Source organism: Silene latifolia, chromosome Y, assembly GCF_048544455.1.
Source record: "Silene latifolia isolate original U9 population chromosome Y, ASM4854445v1, whole genome shotgun sequence".
Taxonomy (NCBI): domain Eukaryota; kingdom Viridiplantae; phylum Streptophyta; class Magnoliopsida; order Caryophyllales; family Caryophyllaceae; genus Silene; species Silene latifolia.
The window spans coordinates 220,397,919-220,418,719 of record NC_133538.1 but is presented as its reverse complement, the minus strand read 5'-3'; the positions used below and the strand labels follow the sequence as shown (position 1 = coordinate 220,418,719).

The 20,801-nt window shown below is 36.2% G+C and overlaps 3 protein-coding genes and 1 long non-coding RNA gene across 5 annotated transcripts; all 4 read right to left on the bottom strand.

Annotated features, from left to right (window-relative positions):
* Positions 1-564: 564 nt before the first annotated feature.
* Positions 565-2,380, bottom strand: LOC141626794 (uncharacterized). 2 transcript variants are annotated; one of them, XM_074440439.1, is made up of 7 exons: positions 2,201-2,380; positions 2,010-2,097; positions 1,818-1,920; positions 1,535-1,710; positions 1,334-1,457; positions 1,066-1,251; positions 565-979 (listed from the first exon to the last, which is right to left on the bottom strand). In XM_074440439.1, exons 1-7 carry the CDS (start codon positions 2,274-2,276, stop codon positions 818-820), a joined length of 915 nt encoding a protein of 304 aa, XP_074296540.1. In that variant the 5' UTR covers positions 2,277-2,380; the 3' UTR covers positions 565-817. The 2 variants fall into 2 exon arrangements, with proteins under 2 accessions (XP_074296540.1, XP_074296541.1); XM_074440440.1 differs by lacking the exon at positions 2,010-2,097 and having other exon boundaries at positions 2,201-2,375.
* A 1,786-nt stretch (positions 2,381-4,166) lies between these two features.
* LOC141633510 (uncharacterized) lies at positions 4,167-4,817 on the bottom strand. Its single transcript, XR_012538305.1, has 3 exons — positions 4,646-4,817; positions 4,507-4,557; positions 4,167-4,431 (listed from the first exon to the last, which is right to left on the bottom strand). It is a non-coding gene; the product is annotated as an uncharacterized LOC141633510 (long non-coding RNA).
* A 55-nt stretch (positions 4,818-4,872) lies between these two features.
* Positions 4,873-6,588, bottom strand: LOC141630098 (replication protein A 70 kDa DNA-binding subunit D-like). Its single transcript, XM_074442974.1, has 7 exons — positions 6,405-6,588; positions 6,046-6,310; positions 5,876-5,960; positions 5,579-5,794; positions 5,378-5,483; positions 5,120-5,295; positions 4,873-5,038 (listed from the first exon to the last, which is right to left on the bottom strand). The coding sequence occupies exons 1-7, from the start codon at positions 6,561-6,563 to the stop codon at positions 4,873-4,875; spliced, it is 1,173 nt and encodes a 390-aa protein (XP_074299075.1). The 5' UTR covers positions 6,564-6,588.
* Positions 6,589-13,502: 6,914 nt separating this feature from the next.
* Positions 13,503-16,380, bottom strand: LOC141630097 (uncharacterized). The gene is made up of 4 exons (XM_074442973.1): positions 16,078-16,380; positions 14,746-15,991; positions 14,001-14,328; positions 13,503-13,896 (listed from the first exon to the last, which is right to left on the bottom strand). The coding sequence occupies exons 1-4, from the start codon at positions 16,378-16,380 to the stop codon at positions 13,503-13,505; spliced, it is 2,271 nt and encodes a 756-aa protein (XP_074299074.1).
* Between the last annotated feature and the right edge of the window lie 4,421 nt (positions 16,381-20,801).

Genomic DNA, 20,801 nt, shown 5'->3' with positions numbered 1-20,801 from the left:
TAATTATATTACAAATTTCTTTGTTTATAAATTTGTTTTCTTACTTTTAATTGGTGACATAAGGTGTGAGTATTATCAAAGATAAACAATTTAGACAACTGTCGTTAATAAAATTAGTAATAAATAAATTCATCAGTCACTTGATATGTATTATATTTTTTTTCAAGGTGCGAGTATTATAAAAGATTAAAGTATTATTTTTATTATTTTTTATAATTAAATGTATTTAAATAAATCAGTTACATGAGTTAACATTATGTAATATATTTATTTGGAGGTGTTGGTATTATTAAATAAATTCATCCCTCGGTTATTATAATTAGTAATAAATAAATTCATTAGTCGTTTAATTTTAATTCAACTTATGTCACTTTAGTTTAACTAAAATTAATTTTCGTTAGTAATTATCACGATTTTAATAAGTCATTGTCTGTTTGCGAGCCAACTAAGTCTCTTAAGCTTATTATTTGAATTTTAATCAATCATTGCCTGTTTGTCCCACTTAACCATGTTTTTTCAGCTTCTTATTTTAAGTAGAATTAAATAGCTTAATGGAGCAAACATAATAAAATGAGAATTTAATTGCTGTAAATTAATTTGAAATGAAATACAATGATTAATGTTTGCAAAGTACTGAAGTGAAATACATAAGTATTGAAATGAATTAAAATGCTTAAGGAATAGAATTGAAACAATGCTGAAAGTAAATGAAATCTAAGAGTGAAAAATATCAAAATACTCAAATTGGACTAATTCCTCTAATCTTTTTCTAAGGACTTCAATCTGAAAGCGATGACATCCGCACAATCTGTTTCCCTTATATATGTATCTTAAACTTCATCTTTGCTTGTTTTGGTTTCCTTGTTGTGGCTGATATGCGAGCGTCTCGCTCATTGCGTTTCCTTTGTTGTATTTCTTCAGCTTTTTTCTCATCTATTATCACTTGTGCAGGTGCATTATCTATGCTGTCATTTATTTCCTGTTTCATAAGACCATTTTATAGTTATTTAATGAAAAATGAAAAGTTTTGTATTACACGAATTTGTAATTGTTTGCATATAGTACCTGTAGAGTATTGTTTTGGTAGTTCCATTCATCTATTACATCCTTGTTGTCGGTAAAATCAACACCCTTGTAGCATGTTGAGTTTTGTTCCAAGTTATATCTTCGGTGAACCTCAAGTTTTAGCACAAACTCCCTCCCTAGGAAGGGGTAAGTCAATTCATTTGGAACCCCATGCTTGTCTCCAATCTATATTAACAAATAATCATATTTAGTATATTATGAATATCATTTGCTACTGTTTTAATGATAAATGAGTTTTAACACATACCTTTTTTTGAGATTCCTTACATTGCAAAGGTGTCTTGTTGACTCTTCTCTTTATTAGCTCATCACCCATTAAAATTTGTGCATGATTTTTTTTAGCATCTTCAATAAAGTATCTCACCTTAAATCTGGACATGGTAAATGTAAATTTGATTTAGATTTTTGTACATAATTTTAAAGGGATTAAAATACAATGTTAGCATACCTTGTCTCCCTATGATAGTTTCCATTTTCATATGCAATGCAATATTCTTTTGAGCAATACCATTTGCCATCTTCTTTCATGCCAACCCACGATGAACAATTCTTGCATACATTTTTCAGCCACTTGTAGCTTTCATCAATTTCGGTTATGTATGCGGTAGTAATGAATTTTCCCGCCTATAAAATACATAGATCATGAATTTAGAAGTTGCTAATTCTAGCCAATAAAATATGGAAATCATGAATTAAAAAGTTGGCAATAGTAATAAATAGGATATTTTTACCTTCCAATCTCTTAGGATATCACCGAGTGGTTTGCATATGCCCCTTAGTATGCTACTGTTTTCTGCTGTAACAATACCTTTGCTGGCTGATTTCTTTGATATGCTGTGTTTTTAAATTAAATATCATACGGTGGGAATTTTAATCTATAATTAGAATGTTAAACCATAAATTAAAAAAGTAATTATATTAACCTTGCTCTAAATTTTTCAACTTCTTCAATATTTGGATTTATATAGATCTTGGAAGTATTTGTCTTTGTAGCTAATGTTATTTCTCCGTCTGCATGTTTTAACAAAATATGTAGATAATATTTATAGATTAGAGAAAGTGTTAGTAGTGTGCATGTAGAGAACTTTAAATCATTTTAAAAAGACCAACAGACCTCTTGTGACAATCCTTTGCACACATTGCAAAGCAACAATTGGTGTTTCTACTAAGAAGTAATTTGACCTTGCCATTTTACTTGCTTCCACAACATAAGGCCCCCATAGCCACAATGGTAGTTGTTCTTGGCTGTAAATTTGTAGCAATAATTTTGTTTGTCAGATTGTATGTATTGACGATTTTCACATTTAATCTTATATTTTTAAAGGTATAACTTACCTTGGATCTGCAATATCAACCTTTGTTTTGTTGAAGTCACTTTTTTACATAATTTCATTGCATTCAACCACGTTGCCAATAACATCTATTTAGACGAAAGGTAACAATTAAAGTAACTAAATTTAAGGTTCTTTAAAATGTTAAAGCGTATTTAATAAGACTAAATATTTAAAAGTAGTTACCTATTAGATCTCGTCCATCCAAATTGTTTTCAATGACATCCTTGAAACTAACAAACTTGAATCCATAAGTAGGCATTGATTCAATTTCTATCTCCTCCACTGTTGTTGAATATGAAAATCGTAGTCGACATGTATGTGGTACAGCTATGTTATCTCCTAAGTTGCTTACGGATTGGAATTTTGTAATTTTGTAGGAGTGACCGTCCTTGATAACGTCTTCAAACCTCTTAACTAAACATTTCCCAATAGTTGCTTGAATAACACCTCTCTATAACACATATTTATGTAACACTTAATAATAAAATATGCAATAATAAAGAGTTGTTAAAATAATAAATTTATGTAACACTTAATAATAAAATATGCAATAATAAAAAGTTGTTGAAATAATATATTATTTGACGTAGTTACTTACATTTTCATCAACCAAAATCATTTCAATGCTATGGTAATCTTCCTTTCCTGGATTGTTGAAGTTTTCTATTTTCCATAGATGTACCACCCTTGCTTCAATATAGGAATGGCAAATTCCCGCTCGCATATCGCAAATTAGTCTTTTTGTTGATTTTTCTAACATGTTTGCAATTTCTATATTCTGATTTTTTACCCTTGGATTTTGTGTATTAAGGATTGGATTTTGTGAATGTAAAATTTTAGTTTATTTATGGTATTTATAGGTGTTACTACTTAATAGTTTCAGCATTATGTGGGTGGTAGTGGAGGAAGTGTTTAGTGGGATAGCTTATGGAGGTAGTGTTTCCTATTATTTAGTCCAATTATTTTAATTTTTATTTAATAATTAATTTCTTAAATGGTTATGTAGTAGTGGGTGGTGGAATAAAAAGAAATGGGTAGTGTAGGATGACTAAATTGTAGTTATGGTTTTAATAGTTTAATAAATTAATTTCCTTATTTTTATCCTGAAAATCTGGTTTGTTTCATAATTGTTTATTAAAATAAATTAAGGATTAATAAAATTTATTATTATTATTATGTGAGTTAATAACTTAATAGTTTGAGTATTTTGTGGGTGGTAGTGGAGGAAGTGTTTAGTGGGATAGTTTATGGACGTAGTATTTCCCATTATTTTTAGTTTTATTTAATAATTATATTGTTTTTTTTTCAATCGTTTTAATTTGATTGTGGAAACAATAAGTATAAAATAATTTAATAATTATTTTAAATTAAAGAATATTAAAATATTATTGAAGTTATGTTATACTATTATATTGTTGTCTTTTTTGTGTAAACAGTAAATATAAAATTTTTTTCCAGATTTTTTAATTACGAATGATTTTTTTGTTTTTAAATAATATTTTTTAAGTAAATTATAATTTTAAAATTAAAGAATATTAAAATACTGTTGAAATTGGTAGTGTATGTGGCTGCTTTGTTTTGTATAAGTTAGTCTTTTGATGTTTTCATTGCATTGGTATGTCATATTTAACAATAAATTAAAATTGACAAATTTGTAGCTGAAATTTGATTTACTCTAATTGATAAACTTACAACATGAGAGACATTAAACCATCTACTTTGATGTTTGAATAATCACTACAACAACTTGCTAAAATAAGGATAAATGTTTTACTTCAATTGCATTTGTGTCTGTCTAACTACACAGACTTAGGGAATAAAAAACTAAAGTTGACTTTAAGCTTCATTCTTTCTCTATTTTGATCGATTTCATCTTTTTTGATGCAGAATCCTTATTTCCAGCATTGCTCACTGCTGTTGTTTCTTCTCCAATGTTTATATCTGCATACTTTTTCTTCACTGGAACAGTTCCGCTGCTTGATGAGCTGCCACTACCGGCAGTTAAGTTTTCCTGCCCATTTTTTTTTTAAAATTTATTAGTTTCAAAATGTTAAATTACTTTTATTCCTTAATATTACAACCTTACCACTGTTGTTTTTGCTGAAATTGCTGGCATATCGATAATGGAGGTTATATCCTGATTAGAAAAAATCAAATTAGTTAGTATTCAAAAAAAGAAAGATAAACCATTTAGTCAACTCAATGTATATATAGTATTTCCTTACTTGTATCTTCTTGTACTCTGACTTCCAATGCTTTATATGGTTTTCATTATCCGAGAAATCAATAACATTGTAGCACTTGGAATTTAACTGTAAGTTGAATCTATTATCTACTTCCACCTTGAAGACATATTCCTTATGTTGAAACTCATTGATTTCTGCTGGAATTCCGTGGTCATTTCAAAACCAAAAAAATTATGGTGCTCGTTTATTATTTTTTGTTTTGATTGTTAGATGGTGTGCAATATTGAACCACTTTCTTTAGTACTAACCTCCTTCAATTTCTCAATGCATTGCATAACACTTTTGTTAACCTTCATTTTGATCAATTTGTCAAACATCTTTATGAAAGCTTTTCCTCCATATGCATCTTCAATGTAGAATTTTGCTTGGAATCTGCTTTATTCCCGTTATCACTCTTTTAACATTTATTTTTACGAAATTTTTACAAACTACAACATACTAATGTTTGCTCACCTTGTTAATCTATAGTGGTTTCCAATTTCATGTGCAACACATTCTTCTTGTGAGCAATACCATAGTCCATCAGCCTTTTTTCCAGCATTACATGTGCATACTTTGCATCCATTGTAATACCATTTGAATGTTTTATCAATTTTAGTGATGTAAGCCACTATCACATAAGTTCCAGCCTGAAATTTCGACAAAGTTGAAATAAACTTTAAATGTTGTACTTACGTACTTTATGGGTTTGTCTAAAATTAAGAAGCTTACCTTTTCAATATTCTTAAGTTCATCAATAGTCTTTATGTTTCCAGCAAGTATGTCCTTTGTCTTGATGTGAACTATGCCTCTTGTCCTTGGTGGCTTGTTTGCGTTTCTGCATATTAGTTTTAACAGTTTTAATATCAATAAGAATTAATGTTGTACATGGTATTTTGGACAATTGTTCCTTAGTATAAAGACTTGAATTACCTTGCCCTAAACTCGTGGACTTGTGGAATGTTAGGATTGATCAATATCTTTGAGGCATTGTCCGTTGTCGATAATTTGATTTCACCTTCATGGGGTACCCTTAGCACACACTGCAAAACCACAATTGGTTTTTCTTTCTTGTATTTGATTTCAGATGATATTCTTTTTGCATCTTCGACATATTGTCCCCATAGCCAAAAGCGTAATTTGTCCCCACTACAAAAATTTCTATTAGTTAAGGTATGCTTGATAAGTAATATAATGCTTGCATATATTTTTTTGAAGTAGAAATATTACTTTAGATCTTCCAACACCAAATATGTTCTCTCTAAGTTGTCAACGTTTGAAACCATGTCATATGCATCCACTTCAGCTATCACATCTAAAAAAGATAAAACAATTTTGTTAATTATTGATACAAATTTGAAAATAATTGGTAAATAATTGTTACAAATGTAGTAGAGTACCTATTAGCATTCTTCCATCCAAGTTGTTGTCAATTATATCTTGAAAAGACACAAACTTGAAAGCACTTTTGGGTATTAATGCTTGAATTCTTTCGATTGTTGTTGTGGATCCAAACCTCAAACGACATTTATGGGCAGTAGCAATATCGTAGCCTCTGTTTTGGAATGTTTGAAATCTACCAATTTTGTAAGTGTAACCCTCGATTATTTTGTCTTCAAAACTTTGTATAAGAGCTTTACCTACTGTGGCTTGAATAACATGTCCCTACAATGGATAATTTTGTTGCATACTTTATTAGTAAAATTTCTATGGAAAAAAATATATGGGTCATTTAGTAAACTAAAGTAAACTTTCTTACCTCTTCATCCACCAATATTAGTTCTAATGAAAAATCTTCTCCAACAAAGGCTTTCCTAAAGTCTTCTTTTTTCCATTTTCGCACTACCCTTACTTTCATATACACTCCTGTTGTTCCTCTTATCAATTTTGATACACTTATTTGTTGTGGCTCTTGCATTGTTGGTATTGTTGTGAGTTGTAAAATGGCTGGTTATTATTTATAACTGTAAGTTATTTAGTGTTGTTTCTCGTTGTTTATGTAGTTAGTAGGCTGATTTTTTGCATAACTCAAGTTTTGTTTTAGTGAAATGTGCCTCTTTTTCAGCATGTATTGTTGTTAGTGGAGTAATTATTGTTTTATTTACATTTATTTATTTCATAACTTTCTTTTTTGACTGAAATGTCCCTTTTTTTCAGCATACATTTTAGTGGGGTTGATTATTGTTATATTTAATTGTTAGTGGGTTACAATGTTTAATTAGTAACAATTTTATTAACTTGACTATGAAAATTGAACTGAGGCTTACAATGTTTAATTAAATTGTATATCGTTTAATTCGTCTATACTATGATATGAATTAAAATTTAAAAATAACCTTTAAATTTCAAGAATAATAGTATCAATTTTATTAACTTGGACTATGAAAATTGAACTATGTTACAATGTTTAATTAGATTTTATTTCGTTTAATTCGTCCATACTTTGATATGAATTAAAAAATAAAAACAAATATTAAATTTGATTGAGATAACGTAATTTATTGTTTCTTTTACAGCTAACGTTATCAGAGTTCCGGAAATGGAAGAATAGTTCGTTGAGTTATTTCAACTATAAAGGTACATTTTTTTTTGTTAATGATGGCTATTGGCAGCTTAACTATTGTGCCACCCCATTGTCGGTGGTTAAGGCGGCCTTTAGTTAACGTTACCTAGTTCATCAAATCTCGATGATGAATGGTCAGTGGTTTTATACACCAATCTGAGAGATTGTATTTGTAATTTACATATTGATTGGTTATTTATATTTTTTTTGGACTATTTGGGTATGTAATTTATTTTATTTGGACTGTAAATAATTTTCATATTCGGTTTTTGGATATGTAATTTTTGTTTTTGGACTGTAATTTTATATTTAGTTTGGTTATTTAGTTTGGTTATTTGGTTGCTAAAATATCAATTTTGGGTATGTAATAGTGGACTGTAATTTATAATTTTGAATGTGTAATTTATTGATGGACTGTAGTTAATTTCAATATTGGCTGTAATTAAGTTCAATATTAAAAAGGTTTTCTGCATATGTAATTTTTGTATGTAGACTGTATTTAATTTTATTTTTTTGGTGACGTAATCATATATCATTATCATATCATTTGTATACTATATAGTTTGGGTAAATATAGTTTCCCTAAAATAAATCTACAAACGTGGTAATAGAGGAGAGAGAAGAATTAATTACCTAATGAGGAGACAGGGGAATTAAACATATAGGCTTGAACATGGGTATAATTTTCCCAAAAATGCTGCAGCCAATAGGAAGCTTAGAAAGGCTTGAGCTTTTATAGATAGGGGATTATCGAAATTCCACAAAAATGACACTAATGTGGTTATTTTTCATATTCTAGGCTTGTTTTGACTTTTGAGGCATCATACTCCCTCCTATTTTATGGGATTGAAACATCGATTGAATATATGTGAGATGTGACGTGTACTTTTAATAAAATGTTGCAATTTCATAAAATAAAGACTAAAGGGACAACTAACGGCCTATACAAAGCTATACAAATAGGGCACTTAATTGACAACTAATTACGCTAAATAGAGGCACTACTATAGTGGACTAAGAGCAATAGCCAGGGCCATCCCTGACAATTTGGGGGCCCTATACAACATCTTAAATGTAGGCCTTTAATCAACGGTGCGGCTTAAGTTAATAATACTCCCTCCTATTCTTCTTTTTCTTCCCCTTTGGTTTGAGGGGAGGAATTAAGAAAACCCAAAAATTACCTAATTACCCCCATATAATCCAACCCCTATTTGTGATTATGAGAAAAAACTCACCCTCACTTCTATCACCACCTCCACCACGACCCCCACCCCACGACACTAACAACCACACCCAACAACCGCGGTAGAAGAGGAAGGCGGCAGATACAGATAGAGGTAGGCGGCATAGGAAGGAGAGAGGGGCGGCAGATCTGAAGGGAGAAAAAGAAAAGAAAAGAAAGGAGGATGAACCGTGGTGGGTGAGGACGGTTGAGGTTGTGGCGGTCGTGGCAGAGGAGAAGAGGGAGGCGGTAGTGCAGATCTGAAGAAAAAAATAAAAGGAGGACGACAGAGGAGATGAGAGTAGTGGAGGGAGGCGGCATTGCAGATCTGAAGAAAAAAATAAAAAGAAAGAAAGGAGGACGGCTGAGGAGAGGAGGGCGGTGGTCGGGTGGTGGAGAGGAAGAAGGTGGTAGGCTTTGGTTGGTGGTGGGTAGGCGGTGATGGCAGTGGTGTTGGTGCCTGGTGGTAGGCGGTGGTGCCTATTGTGGTGGTAGGTGATGGTGTTGTGGTGGTGGAGCGTAGGCATTGGTGGCGGTGTGGTCGTTGTGGCGACGTGAGGGTTGGTTGGCGTTAGTGGTGGGTAGGCGATGGTGTTGTGGTGGTGGTTGGAGAGGAAAAGGGACGAGTTTTTTTTTTGGGAGTGTAAGTGAGGAGGGGTAGTTTTGTCAATTTATGAACATTATATGTCCAAATAAGGAAATAGGGAAGAAAACCTGAATAATCCGTTTAAGGAAATAGGGAAGAAAATGGTGAATAGGAGAGAGTATATATTTACTTAATAAATAACAAATACTTTTCCACGAACAGATATAGATATTATTGGTTCTTTAGTATAACATGTGCTTGAAAATGCCATAATGGTTAATATTAGCATTGTCACAAACACCCGCCCCAGGTTCAATTCCTAGTTGCTGTACTTTTTCTTAATTTTAAATGTGCAAAATTTAAGTAAAAAAAGGCAGTCACTATGAATCGAACTCATATCCCCACGTCCAAAGTACCACCCAATTACCACTGAGACAACAAGAACTTCTTGAAACAGATGCTATTATGTATATATATAATAAGATATCAGACTAGATTGGGCCCCCTTAAGTTGGGGGCCCTGTTCGACCGCGCGGGTTGTACACTCATCCAACCGGCCCTGGCAATAGCAATAATGGTTCTTAGTCTTGGGGTGATCACTAAGAACCCAAAATAAAAAGTTCTTCTATTGCAAGTAAAAAGTTGTTTTTAATTTTAAGAATTGAGTCCAAAAATAAGAACTTGGTTGTTCATACATGTGAATTTGAGAACCAATAAACATACTTTGAAAAATGTGGAAGACCAATTACTTATTTTTTATTTTTTATTTAAGAACTCCATACAAATGTCATCAATTGTGGACAAAAGTTCCTAAACATTGGCACTAATAAAATATGATACGACATAAGAAGAATTAAACATAAAATTCTTCTATTGCTATTACTCTAAATGACCTAGTTTTAATTCATCAAATCAACGTCAATGTCTTGAACTTTAATTCTATGTTAAATTACTGTTAAATCATGCAACGGGCCTGGATCGCACTTAAATAGAGGAGAGAGAGTCCGTTTCATAAGGTCAAGGAGGTTCCACTTCAAAACTAATTGGCAATAGAGGGAGTAGCCCACTGCCTTATAAAGTGGTAACTCCTCTCCTCTTCTATCAATGTGGGACACTCACATGTGGGAATATATTGGTGGTTTTCTTCACACTCCCCTCTCACATGTGAGGCTCATTTAAATCGGTCCGGGGGCAATTAGGCCTCTCTTCCAGCCGTCAAAGCACACCGTGTTATTTTCAACGGTTGCGAATAATAGGCTCAGTTAATTCATCATACCCAGGATAATAACCGTGGGCTCTGATACCATGTTAAATCATGCAACGGGCCTGGGCCGCACCCAAATGGAGGAGAGAGAGTCCGCTTCATAAGGTTAATGAGATTCTACTCTAAAGCCAATTGGCAATAAAGGGAGTAGTCCATTGCCTTATAAAGTGGTAATTTCTCTCCTCTTTTACTCAAATATGAGAATATATTGGTAGTTTTCTTCACAAGTACTCATATAGTCGTATATAGTCAAGTCATACCTAAGTTGATTATAACAAAATTAAAATAATATTGGAAACCATTGAATTGAGCCTGTTGTAAAAAAATCAAGATTTGACTATTGTCCAATTCAGTGACTTCATCTGTTTTTCTTTTAAAAGAAAAAGGGTTGTATTCGGATCAAGAAAAATATAAAACTAGGACACGACCTGCGAACTAATTTGGATTTTATCTAAAACAAAAAACAAGTCCATAGTTCAAACTACACAAACTATGAAATACTTCCTCCATCTTATTTATATTGTCCTACTTTCTAGTTTGGGTGAATTTAAGAAAAGCTAATAAAATGGAAAAGATGAGTAATGGTCTCTGAGATTTGAAATGAAATTGAAAATGCAATAACAGTAAAGCAACGTGAATGTTGACAGGAAAGACAAACATTGCAGATTTAAGTTCCAGAAAACAAAACTCGAAAATCCAATACGAAGTACAAATTATCAAACCCCATTCACTCTATTGGCAATACTGTCAAAAAAAACCTGAAAGAGCAGCAACAGTTTTACAGTTCCAATGAACACACAGGATCGTATAAAATCTAGAAGAATGGCAATATATCATGCTTCAGTACACATTAAGTCTACATACACTTTTTCACGAACTCGTCCACACACCACAAAAAAAAAAAAAAAAAACAAAAAAAAAAAGAGCAAAACTCCATCATTGAATGTAAAAATGAAATCAAAGATACCCGTTTATGTTGAGCTAACAGGCATTAATTTAGGATTTGAGAAAGAAACCACGGTATGGAGGCCATCTACGAAAATCTGCAGAAAAATAAAGAAAGGACCAAGGGGGTCAGATGTCCACGCTCACTAAAAGTAACTCTTCATCACATAGATCAACATAAACATAAATGCAATGTTTTCAATGACATAAGATCAGGCATAAGAACTAGCAATCAAGAATAACTCTTTCAAACACTGTCCGTTTCGAGTACTGATTATGATTCCTCTCTCTAGGGTTTACCTATGAGAGCCTCCGTCTAATCTACGTCTTTAGTTTATTCCTTGTTTCTTGAAGGCTTCTATCTGCGGTTCTCGTATGGTTATTTGTTGAGATTGTTTTCGGCTAGGGCTATTGACTAGGTTTGTTTTCTGTTGAATTGTAGTTTTGTGATGAAATGTAAACTATTGATCAGAAAAATTGATGAACAACAAAGGTAAATAATGTTCTGATTTTCATTGATCAAAAGCTTAAGTTACAATGTTGTACAATATGCTATTTATATACAAATATGAATGTGTAAAAATATCTGTAACAAACTCTATGTAAGGAAATATCTGTAACAAACTTTGTAACAAACTAATTCCAGTCGGTTATGATAACAGACTCCCAATGCTTAGTCAGAGCTGATGTGGAGCAGATATCCAGAACCTTCTGAAGCATGAAGCTCAACTGATCCAACTAAGAACAAACACAGTATTCTCAACACCCCCCCCCCTTCAAGTTGGAATCAGGTGGAGCGTCCACAAGACCCAACTTGGTAATGAGATAATGATGCTGAAGTTCTCTAAGAGCTTTTGTAAGCACATCAGCCAACTGCTGTGAAGTTGACACATAGGATGTTTTGAGTAAACCGGATGTAATTTGTTCTCGAATGTAATGACAATCCAATCTGATGTGTTTAGTCCTCTCATGAAATACTGGATTTTCAGCAATTTGTTGAGCTAACTTGTTATCACAGTACAAAGTAATAGGCGTGGGAACCTGTATAAGCAACTCCTTGAGAAGTTCATTAATCCAAACAATTTCATTGGCAGTCTGACTCATGCTTCTGTACTCAGATTCTGCTGAAGATTTACTTACAGTTGCTTGTTTTTTAGTTTTCCATGAGATGAGAGATTTGCCCAAGAAAACACAATACCCTGTGAGAGACCTTCCAGTATAGACACAAGATCCCCAATCAGCATCACAATAACTATGCAGGGTTAGATCATTTTGTGCTGAATAAAACAAGCCAAAATGTATTGTGCCTTTCAAATAACGAATAAGATGCAAAGCTGCATTGAGATGTGGCTGGCGTGGTGTACCCAGAAACTGACTCAGTTGTTGGACACTATAGCTGATGTCAGGCCTGGTCAAAGTAAGGTACAACAGTCTGCCTATCAGCCTACGATAAAACTCTGGTTTCTCAAGCAATTGCCCTTCATTTACTGAGAGCTTGAGACCAGTAGGAAGAGGAAACTTAGCAGTCTTAGCATTCATCATGTCAGAATCCTTAAGAATGTCAACTATATACTTTCTCTGGTTTAATAAGATGCCTGATTCAGATCTGGCAACCTCAATTCCAAGGAAATACCTTAGCTGACCTAAATCTTTGATTGTAAAGGCCTGGTGAAGCAAATCTTTAATGGCTTGAATCTCTAGCTGATCACTTCCTATGATTAATAGGTCGTCCACATAAACAATGATGACCACAAAGGATTCAATAGACTGCCCCTTGGTGAACATAGAATAGTCAGATTTGGCTTGAATATAGCCATGTTTTAGGAGAAATTTTGACAGTTCAACATTCCACTGTCGTGAAGCTTGTTTAAGACCATACAAAGATCTTTTTAACAAGCAAACATCATCTGGATGACCTTTAGTATAACCCCCAGGTTTCTTCATGTAAACTTCTTCCTCTAAGAAACCATGGAGGAAGGCGTTATTGATGTCAAGCTGATGCAATGGCCAGGCTCTGGCAGCAGCAATAACAATGATGCATCTAACAGTAGTGAACTTAGCCACTGGACTAAATGTGTGCTTATAATCCTTGCCCTCAATCTGGCTATAACCTTTAGCTACCAATCTAGTTTTGTACCGTTCAATAGACCCATCTGGATTAAACTTGATCTTATAAACCCACTTAGCACCTATAGCCCTTTTACCAGATGGCAAGGAAGTCAGTTCACAAGTTTGATTCTGTTCCAAAGCAGTAATTTCTTTGTTCATTGCATCCTGTCAGTAAGGACTGTCTTTGGCCTGATGATATATAGAGGGTTCATAATGTTGAAACACATTACAGCAAGCTATCTGGTAGTGCTGAGAGTATCCAGCCAAATTAAGAGTAACAGTAAAAGCAGTAGGTGATGTGATTGATGGAGGCAAGTCTTTGCACACAAAATCATTCAACCTTGTAGACAATTGTCTTGCTATGGTTGATTTTCTTATGGTGGCAGTGTCAGAAATTGAAGCACTGTCTGAATTAATATGTGGACTAGTATTATTACCAGTGTTAGTATCTGTAGTAGGATTTGTATGAATTTGATTTGTATTGTTATCAGAAGTATGGCCAGTGGTAGTTGGATCAGGTTCCAAATTGGACAAATTTTGAAGATTAGGAAAATGGATTTGTCTTTGATGCAAGGTGTTAGTTTGTAGATAAGGAAAAATACTTCTCTAAAAACAACATCCCTACTGTAAATCACCTTATGACTATCCAAGGTATACAATCTATACCCTTTCTTGCCCATGGGATAACCAAGAAAGATACATCTGGTAGCTCTATCCTCAAATTTATCCCCATCATGTCTAGCAGCATAGCAGAGACAACCAATTACCTTGAAATGGGTATAGTCAGCAGGGGTACCAAAAAGACATTCATGAGGGGTATGCCACTGAAGTACAAAAGTAGGCAAAAGATTGATGATATGAGTAGCTGCTAGAATCATGTCTCCCCAGAACTTCTTGGGTAACCCAGACTGATGTCTAAGAGCCCTAGCCACCTCCAAAAGGTGCCTACGCTTCTTCTCAACCCGCCCTGCTGTGGGTTCCCAGGGATGGAGGTCTGATGTATAATCCCATGATCAGCAAAGAGCTTGGCACATCCTTGTTGAAGGATTTTAGTACCATTATCTTATCTAAGAACTTTTATGGTAGTATTGAACTGTGTCTTGACATAAGCTATGAAATGGCTCATAGTTTGACAGACTAAATCTTTATGCTTAAGTAACATAGTCCAAGTGACTCTGCTATAGTCATCGACTATGGTCAAAAAATAAGAGGCACCATTCAATGCCAACACCCTATACCCACCCCATAAATCAACATGAATGAGGTAAAAAGGAGCATGGGTGACAGAATTACTAAGAGGAAAAGGACTCTTATGATGTTTGGCCATCAAACATGTGTCACAATGAAAATTATTGAGATTAAAATTTGTATTATTCAAACAACTTTACATGTCGCATAGTAAATAAAGCACTATGTCCAAGTCTGGCATGAAGTAGATACACATCATTAGAGGTCACATGATTAGACAGAAGAACATTGCTAGATAATGAAGAAATACACTTATTCTTAGGAGTCTTAGGTATGCTATGAAGATGATAAACGCCAGCAAACTTCAGGCCTGAGCAAAGAATCTCTTTAGTGATACGGTCCTGAATAAAACATTCATGTGGATGAAAGTTAGCACATAGACTAGGTGTGTCCAACAATTTTCTTAGTGAAAGCAAATTGTGCCTAAAATCAGGAAGGTAGAGCACATTATGCAAGATCAGTTTATCAGATAGCTGAACATCACCAATGCATTGAACAGTTTTAACCTGTCCATCAGGTAAAGTGACTGTCAAAGGTTTAACTAGGTGCTGAACATGATGCAAATTGGACAGCTTGTATGTCATATGGTCAGAGGCACCAGAATCAATGATCCAAGTAGTATCTACTAAGGTATTATGTTGAACATGTGCACTAGCAGCAAGAAGAGTACCTGAAGCAGGAGAAGAAGCACTGGTACTAGCAGTGTTCTGACATTGGAGCTTGAAAACTTCCTTAGCAATAACTTGAACAAGAGCAGCATTGATCACTGGAGGTGCCTGATCATCCAAAGGAGTGTCAAGCTCATACCCGGGTACTTCCTCAACATTCCCTGCAAACTTTGTCCCTAGACCAGGATTTGTTGGAACAGTCTGCTGTTGAGTAGCATTTTTCTTAGCCCGCTCTCGCTTATGGACCCAGCAATAATTCAAGGTGTGACCGTGCTTCTTGCAGCGTGTGGAGTAATAGAATGGCTTGTCAGGAACTTCAGGTTGGTCATCTGATTTATCATACCTGACTTTCTTATTGTCACACCGCCAAACATTCTTAGCATAAGCCTGATTAGAAGCCAAAGCAATGCTATCAGTATTCATGACAATATCAGCAGCAGATGTAATACTGAGCTGTACTTCAGCTTGATGTATTTTGGCATACACTTGATTAATATTAGGAAGAGGATCAAGTGCAAGAATTTGATTGCGAATTGAATCATACTTCTTATGTAATCCCATAAGAAAATCCAGAATGTGATGTGTGTTTTCTCTCTGAACAATCTTCTTGAGGATATTGCATGTACATGTGGATATGGCACCACAATCACATTCAGGCAGGGGATCTAGAGACCTGATGTCCTCCCACCCTGAGCGAAGCTTTGCGTAGTATTCTGCTACAGAAAGATCAACCTGCTTAATCTGAGCAACATCATGACGTAGCTGATAAAGAAGAGGAGCATTTGACTGATTGAAACGCTCATTCAACTCCTCCCATAACTGCTTACTGGAAGTAACATAGGAGAAATCTTAGCAATGTCTTCAGCTAAAGAGAACTGAATCCAGCGGATAACAGTATAATCAGTACGAATCCAATCATGATGACGAGCACCAGTGTCAGGTGGTTGAGGAAAAGTACCATTAACAAAACCAAGCTTATTCTTGGAAATCAAGGCAATGCGCAAATTACGTGACCAATGCAGAAAACCTTTACCAGTGAAAACTTGCGGAAGTAACTGCAAAAGACTTTGATCACCACTAGTAAGATGAAGCGGATCCTTGTAAAGAGACGAAGATGTAGTTGGCGCCATTGTTGACAGAGAAAAATCAGTGGAAGCTCAATGTTGATTAAAATGCAGAAATTTAGGCGAATTAATAGAAGAATGATGGAAACAAAACTGTAAACAAGCGAATTTGATGAAAAATTGTGAAAAAGGTAGATGAATTAAGCATCTAATCAGGATCTAGTGACGAAGATACCATGTTGAATTGTAGTTTTGTGTTGAAATGTAAACTATTGATCAGAAAAATTGATGAACAACAAAGGTAAATAATGTTCTGATTTTCATTGATCAAAAGCTTAAGTTACAATGCTGTACAGTATGCTATTTATATACAAATCTGAATGTGTAAAAATATCTGTAATAAACTCTATGTAAGGAAATATCTGTAACAAACTTTGTAACAAACTAATTCCAGTCGGTTATGATAACAGACTCCCAATGCTTAGTCAGAGCTGATGTGGAGCAGATATCCAGATCCTTCTGAAGCATGAAGCTCAACTGATCGACCTGAGAACAAACACAGTATTCTCAACATTTTCTCTTCCAGTTATGCCATCTTTTGCGGAATTAAGTCGTGGTAAAGGGAAGGGGACGTTGATGAATGATGACGATTTTGTGTGGGACGTTGGTAATGATAAAATGAGATGAAGAAGAAAGACTTTATGCTTGTGGGACTGATCTGGACTTCGAAGTCGATTAACGCGAAGGCGGCTATTGACACTATGACAAGACTATGGAATACGAAAGGTACGGTCATTGGTAATCTTATTGATGCTAAGAATAAAAGTTTTGTCTTTAAATTTGCATTGGAAATTGATAAGGCGAAGATTGTCGACGGCCAACCGTGGCACTTTGATAAGTTTATTTGGTGTTTTAATGATCCATGTGATAGCAAGCTGACGGATACGCCCTTGTTTAGGGTTCCCTTGTGGGCAAGGGTTTATGATTTGCCGCTAAGGGGTCGATCCAATGTTGAGAACGTTCGTAGGCTTGGGGCGCAAGTGGGGGATTATATTGGTATGGATGAGGTGCCGATGCCGGAGGTTGAAAGGGCTATTCGGGTTCGAATTCTACATGATTTGCGTAAACCACTTCGTGATACTGTTCGAACTATTTTACCCAAAGGGATGGTTGTCGAATTCGAAGTCAAATATGAAAGGCTCCCTACTTTCTGTTATGGTTGTGGGATACTAGGGCATGGGGAAAAGGATTATGAATATGGCCCTTATGAGAAAGGAAAGTTGCGTTTCAGCGAAAGGTTGAAAGCTTCGCCAAGACGGGTAGTGAAGACAGTGGCAGAAGTAGAGGCTAAATGTTCCAAAGCTTTGAATGAGATATTTGATGAGGAGCACAGGAAAGAAGAGGAGGAGGCTGTCTCGAGGATGATTGCTAAACTCCAAAATATCACGATCAAAGCTAAGACTAAGATGATGAGTAGCAATAAAGCGGATGATGTAGGTACAAATGCAATGGCTGACGAGGGAAGGATGTAGGAGTAGACCCGGTTTGTTGAGAGTGTGGGGATAGTGGAGGAGTGTGCGGCGAGGATGGATGTGGTAGGGGAGATGGAGGAGGGGGAAGTTATGGGGACAGTGAAGGAGGCGATGGCGGGGCAGAGAGAGAGCATGATAGAAGAGGGCGTGGCCGAAATAATATGGCGGGAGAGGATGTAGGTGGCGCGCATTCTGGAGCTTGGGGACGTGGATGAGGTTTGAGAGGGTGGGGGGGGGGGAGGAATGATATTAGGGAGGGGGATGATATGGGGAAGATATAAGTAGGGGAAAACGATGCAGAGGGTCGACGTCAAATGAGGTTGAGCAAGGTGTTGGGTCGAAGAGTCGTAAAATCATGGATGTACGTTCATCTGAGGCGAAGGTTGAGGGAGCTCAACCCCGCCAGGCCCAATGAATCTACTTAGCCTTAACTGCAGGGGCTTGGGCAACCCCGATGCAGTAGGCGGTCTCCACAACCTGTTGCAGAAAGAGGCCCCCGCTATGGTCTTTCTCTCCGAGAACAAACTTAGCGGTGAATAATTTAGGAGAGTGCGGGCTTGTTTTGATGAGTACGAAGGCATGGAGTTGGACAGTATAAGGAGGTCAGGAGGTCTAGCGTTTATGTGGAAGAAGCTCTTGCGGTGTAATTTTTATCTGCATCGGTTCATCATAGGGACTTTATGGTTCATGGTAATGGTGGAGATTGGCGGGTTACTGGGTTTTATGGTTGACCAAACGTTGCGGAGAGATACCTTTATTTGAAATTACTTCGAGAGCTGGGGTCGCAGTGTAATGACCCCTGGGTTTGCATTGGTGATTTTAATGAGGCTCTTTTTGCAACAGAGAGGAGGGGGGGGGTGTGAGACCGCAGTGGCAAATGAAAAACTTTAGGGAGGCAATTGATGATTGCGGTCTTCGGGACGTAGAGTTTGAGGGATATGCGTTTACCTACGATAATGGGCAGGCTGAGGAAGATAATAGGCAGAGTCGTCTTGATAGGGCGCTATGTACTTATACGTGGACAGACCTTTACCCAAGGGCTAAGCTTATTCACTTGTCTCGGGAATGGTCCGATCACGCTCTCATTTTGTTGCAGCTGGACATAAGAGGTAGGGAAGATATGGGTTGTGGGAAACTTTTTCGATTTGAGCAAGTTTGGGTGGGGGAAGAGGGTTGCGAGGTTGGGGTGAGGGATGCTTGGGACGGTGGGGGGACTGATGTGGTGGCTAATATTACTCGATGTGCGGAGTATTTACAGAAGTGGAAGGAAGTGAGCATAGGGAAGATTATGCGTGATTTAAACTCTAACAGACGGAGATTATATTTTTTAAATGAGGGTGGGAGGTCTAAGCGTGAGGTGAAGGAGAGGCGGGAGTTAGTGCGAGATATTGCACATCTTTTGAAATAGGAGGAGATTTTTTTGCGGCAACGATTGAGAGCGTTATGGCTTAAAGAAGGGGGGGATAGAAACACGAAGTATTTCCATAGAAAAGCGGGACAAAGAAAGCAAATGAATCATATCGCAAAGCTCATTGATAGTGATGGCCGGGAGCGAGAAGGAAGGGAGAATATTGCTGCGGTGGCGAGGGATTATTTTGTGGAATTGTTTACGTCTGGGTAGCCATGTAATTTTGAACATCTTTTGGATGGGATGGAGGGACGGGTGACTAATGGGATGAATGTGTGGACATGGGCCACGAGCCAGCCTGCGGGCGCAATGCCGCCTGCCGGTCTGTAATCACGGGCCACCTGCACGCCAAGCCAAATTGTGGACATGCAGCGGTCTGAAAGCCACGCTCGGTGACATAAAAATTCTTTCGACCGGATCGCTTTAGATCGGTCGGTTTCGTTTCGGGAAAGGTCTTGAAATGATTAGAGATGTTCAGAGTCGCCACCAAGCAATTATGGGATGCTTGGAACCCGTTCAAATCCACTTTATACCTAGATCAACCAAGGCAAAAAGCGGTGTTTGACATAGGTACTAAAGATAAGGACTCGTCCCCCTTTTAGCATTCTATGCCTAAAATGACTCTCGTACGCCCTGGTTAAGGCCATCCACTATCCAAAGATTCTGAGTAAGGGGTGAGGGTACGTATTGGGAAACCCTTTAATCGGACACCCAATCTCGCCCGCGTTAGCGGCCTCCACTGATCGATCGTGGTTGTTTAAGTGCAAGAGTTGATAAAACGGTAAATGCATGAATGCGCATCCAAAACTCTTAACCTAACATGTGAATATTTCCCCAGTCGGTTGTTTATGCATGTACCAAGAAATTGGTGTCAAAGTTGGATTTAGATTGATTTGCATGTGAAAACGGAGATTAAACATCCATTTACCAAATTCGGAGTATGATGCTTAACACGATTCATTTATTTGAAAAAGTGTGTCAAATGACAAAGTGTAAAAACGCAAACTTGTCAATCTGATCCGTCTTGTATTCGGATTAACCGTAATCGGGATCGTCATAGACAAATGATTAAACGAAACAGAACAGTGCCAGGCAGCCCCATTGGGGTGCGAGCCTATTGGCGAGGGAAAGGGCTCTGCCTGGGTTTTAAATTATGAAAACAGATGACCTCTTGGGGCGCGAGTCAGACGACTGATACCCGTCATTGTGAGTACCAAAGAAAAAATTTATAATCTCCTATTAAGACTAACCTAGGCTAGTGGTAACAGGGTCGAACCACAAGGAGGCAGTTGTAAATTTTAGTTGATTTATGTTCAGTCTGAGGTAACTATTGTGGGGGTTGAATTGAATTGGTCTACAGCTAAAGGTGAACAAAGATAATAAACTAAATAAACGATTTAAACAGATAAAAGAAGGGTACTAGGATGGTCGGTTCATTATAGCTTCGGTGGCAGCAAACTAATGTCGCTATAGGTCCCTAATGTCACTAATACTAACTTTCGTCCTGAAAAGTGACTAACGGTCTAAACTATACTTATCTCTCGATC

Excerpts from the sequence above, each read along its gene's own strand:
- LOC141626794 (XM_074440439.1), bottom strand. The coding sequence starts at position 2,276 with ATGGCAAGGTCAAATTACTTCTTAGTAGAAACACCAATTGTTGCTTTG. Across the intron at positions 1,458-1,534 it reads AACTATCATAGGGAGACAAG|ATTTAAGGTGAGATACTTTA; the intron begins GTATGCTAACAT and ends TACCATGTCCAG. Across the intron at positions 980-1,065 it reads ACCAAAACAATACTCTACAG|GAAATAAATGACAGCATAGA; the intron begins GTACTATATGCA and ends CTTATGAAACAG.
- LOC141630098 (XM_074442974.1), bottom strand. The coding sequence starts at position 6,563 with ATGCAAGAGCCACAACAAATAAGTGTATCAAAATTGATAAGAGGAACA. Across the intron at positions 6,311-6,404 it reads TAATATTGGTGGATGAAGAG|GGACATGTTATTCAAGCCAC; the intron begins GTAAGAAAGTTT and ends TATCCATTGTAG. Across the intron at positions 5,039-5,119 it reads AACCACTATAGATTAACAAG|ATTCCAAGCAAAATTCTACA; the intron begins GTGAGCAAACAT and ends GGAATAAAGCAG.
- LOC141630097 (XM_074442973.1), bottom strand. The coding sequence starts at position 16,380 with ATGGCGCCAACTACATCTTCGTCTCTTTACAAGGATCCGCTTCATCTT. Across the intron at positions 15,992-16,077 it reads TTTCTCCTATGTTACTTCCA|ATTAAGCAGGTTGATCTTTC; the intron begins GTAAGCAGTTAT and ends GATGTTGCTCAG. Across the intron at positions 14,329-14,745 it reads TCATGCCAGACTTGGACATA|ACCTCCATCCCTGGGAACCC; the intron begins GTGCTTTATTTA and ends ATTATACATCAG.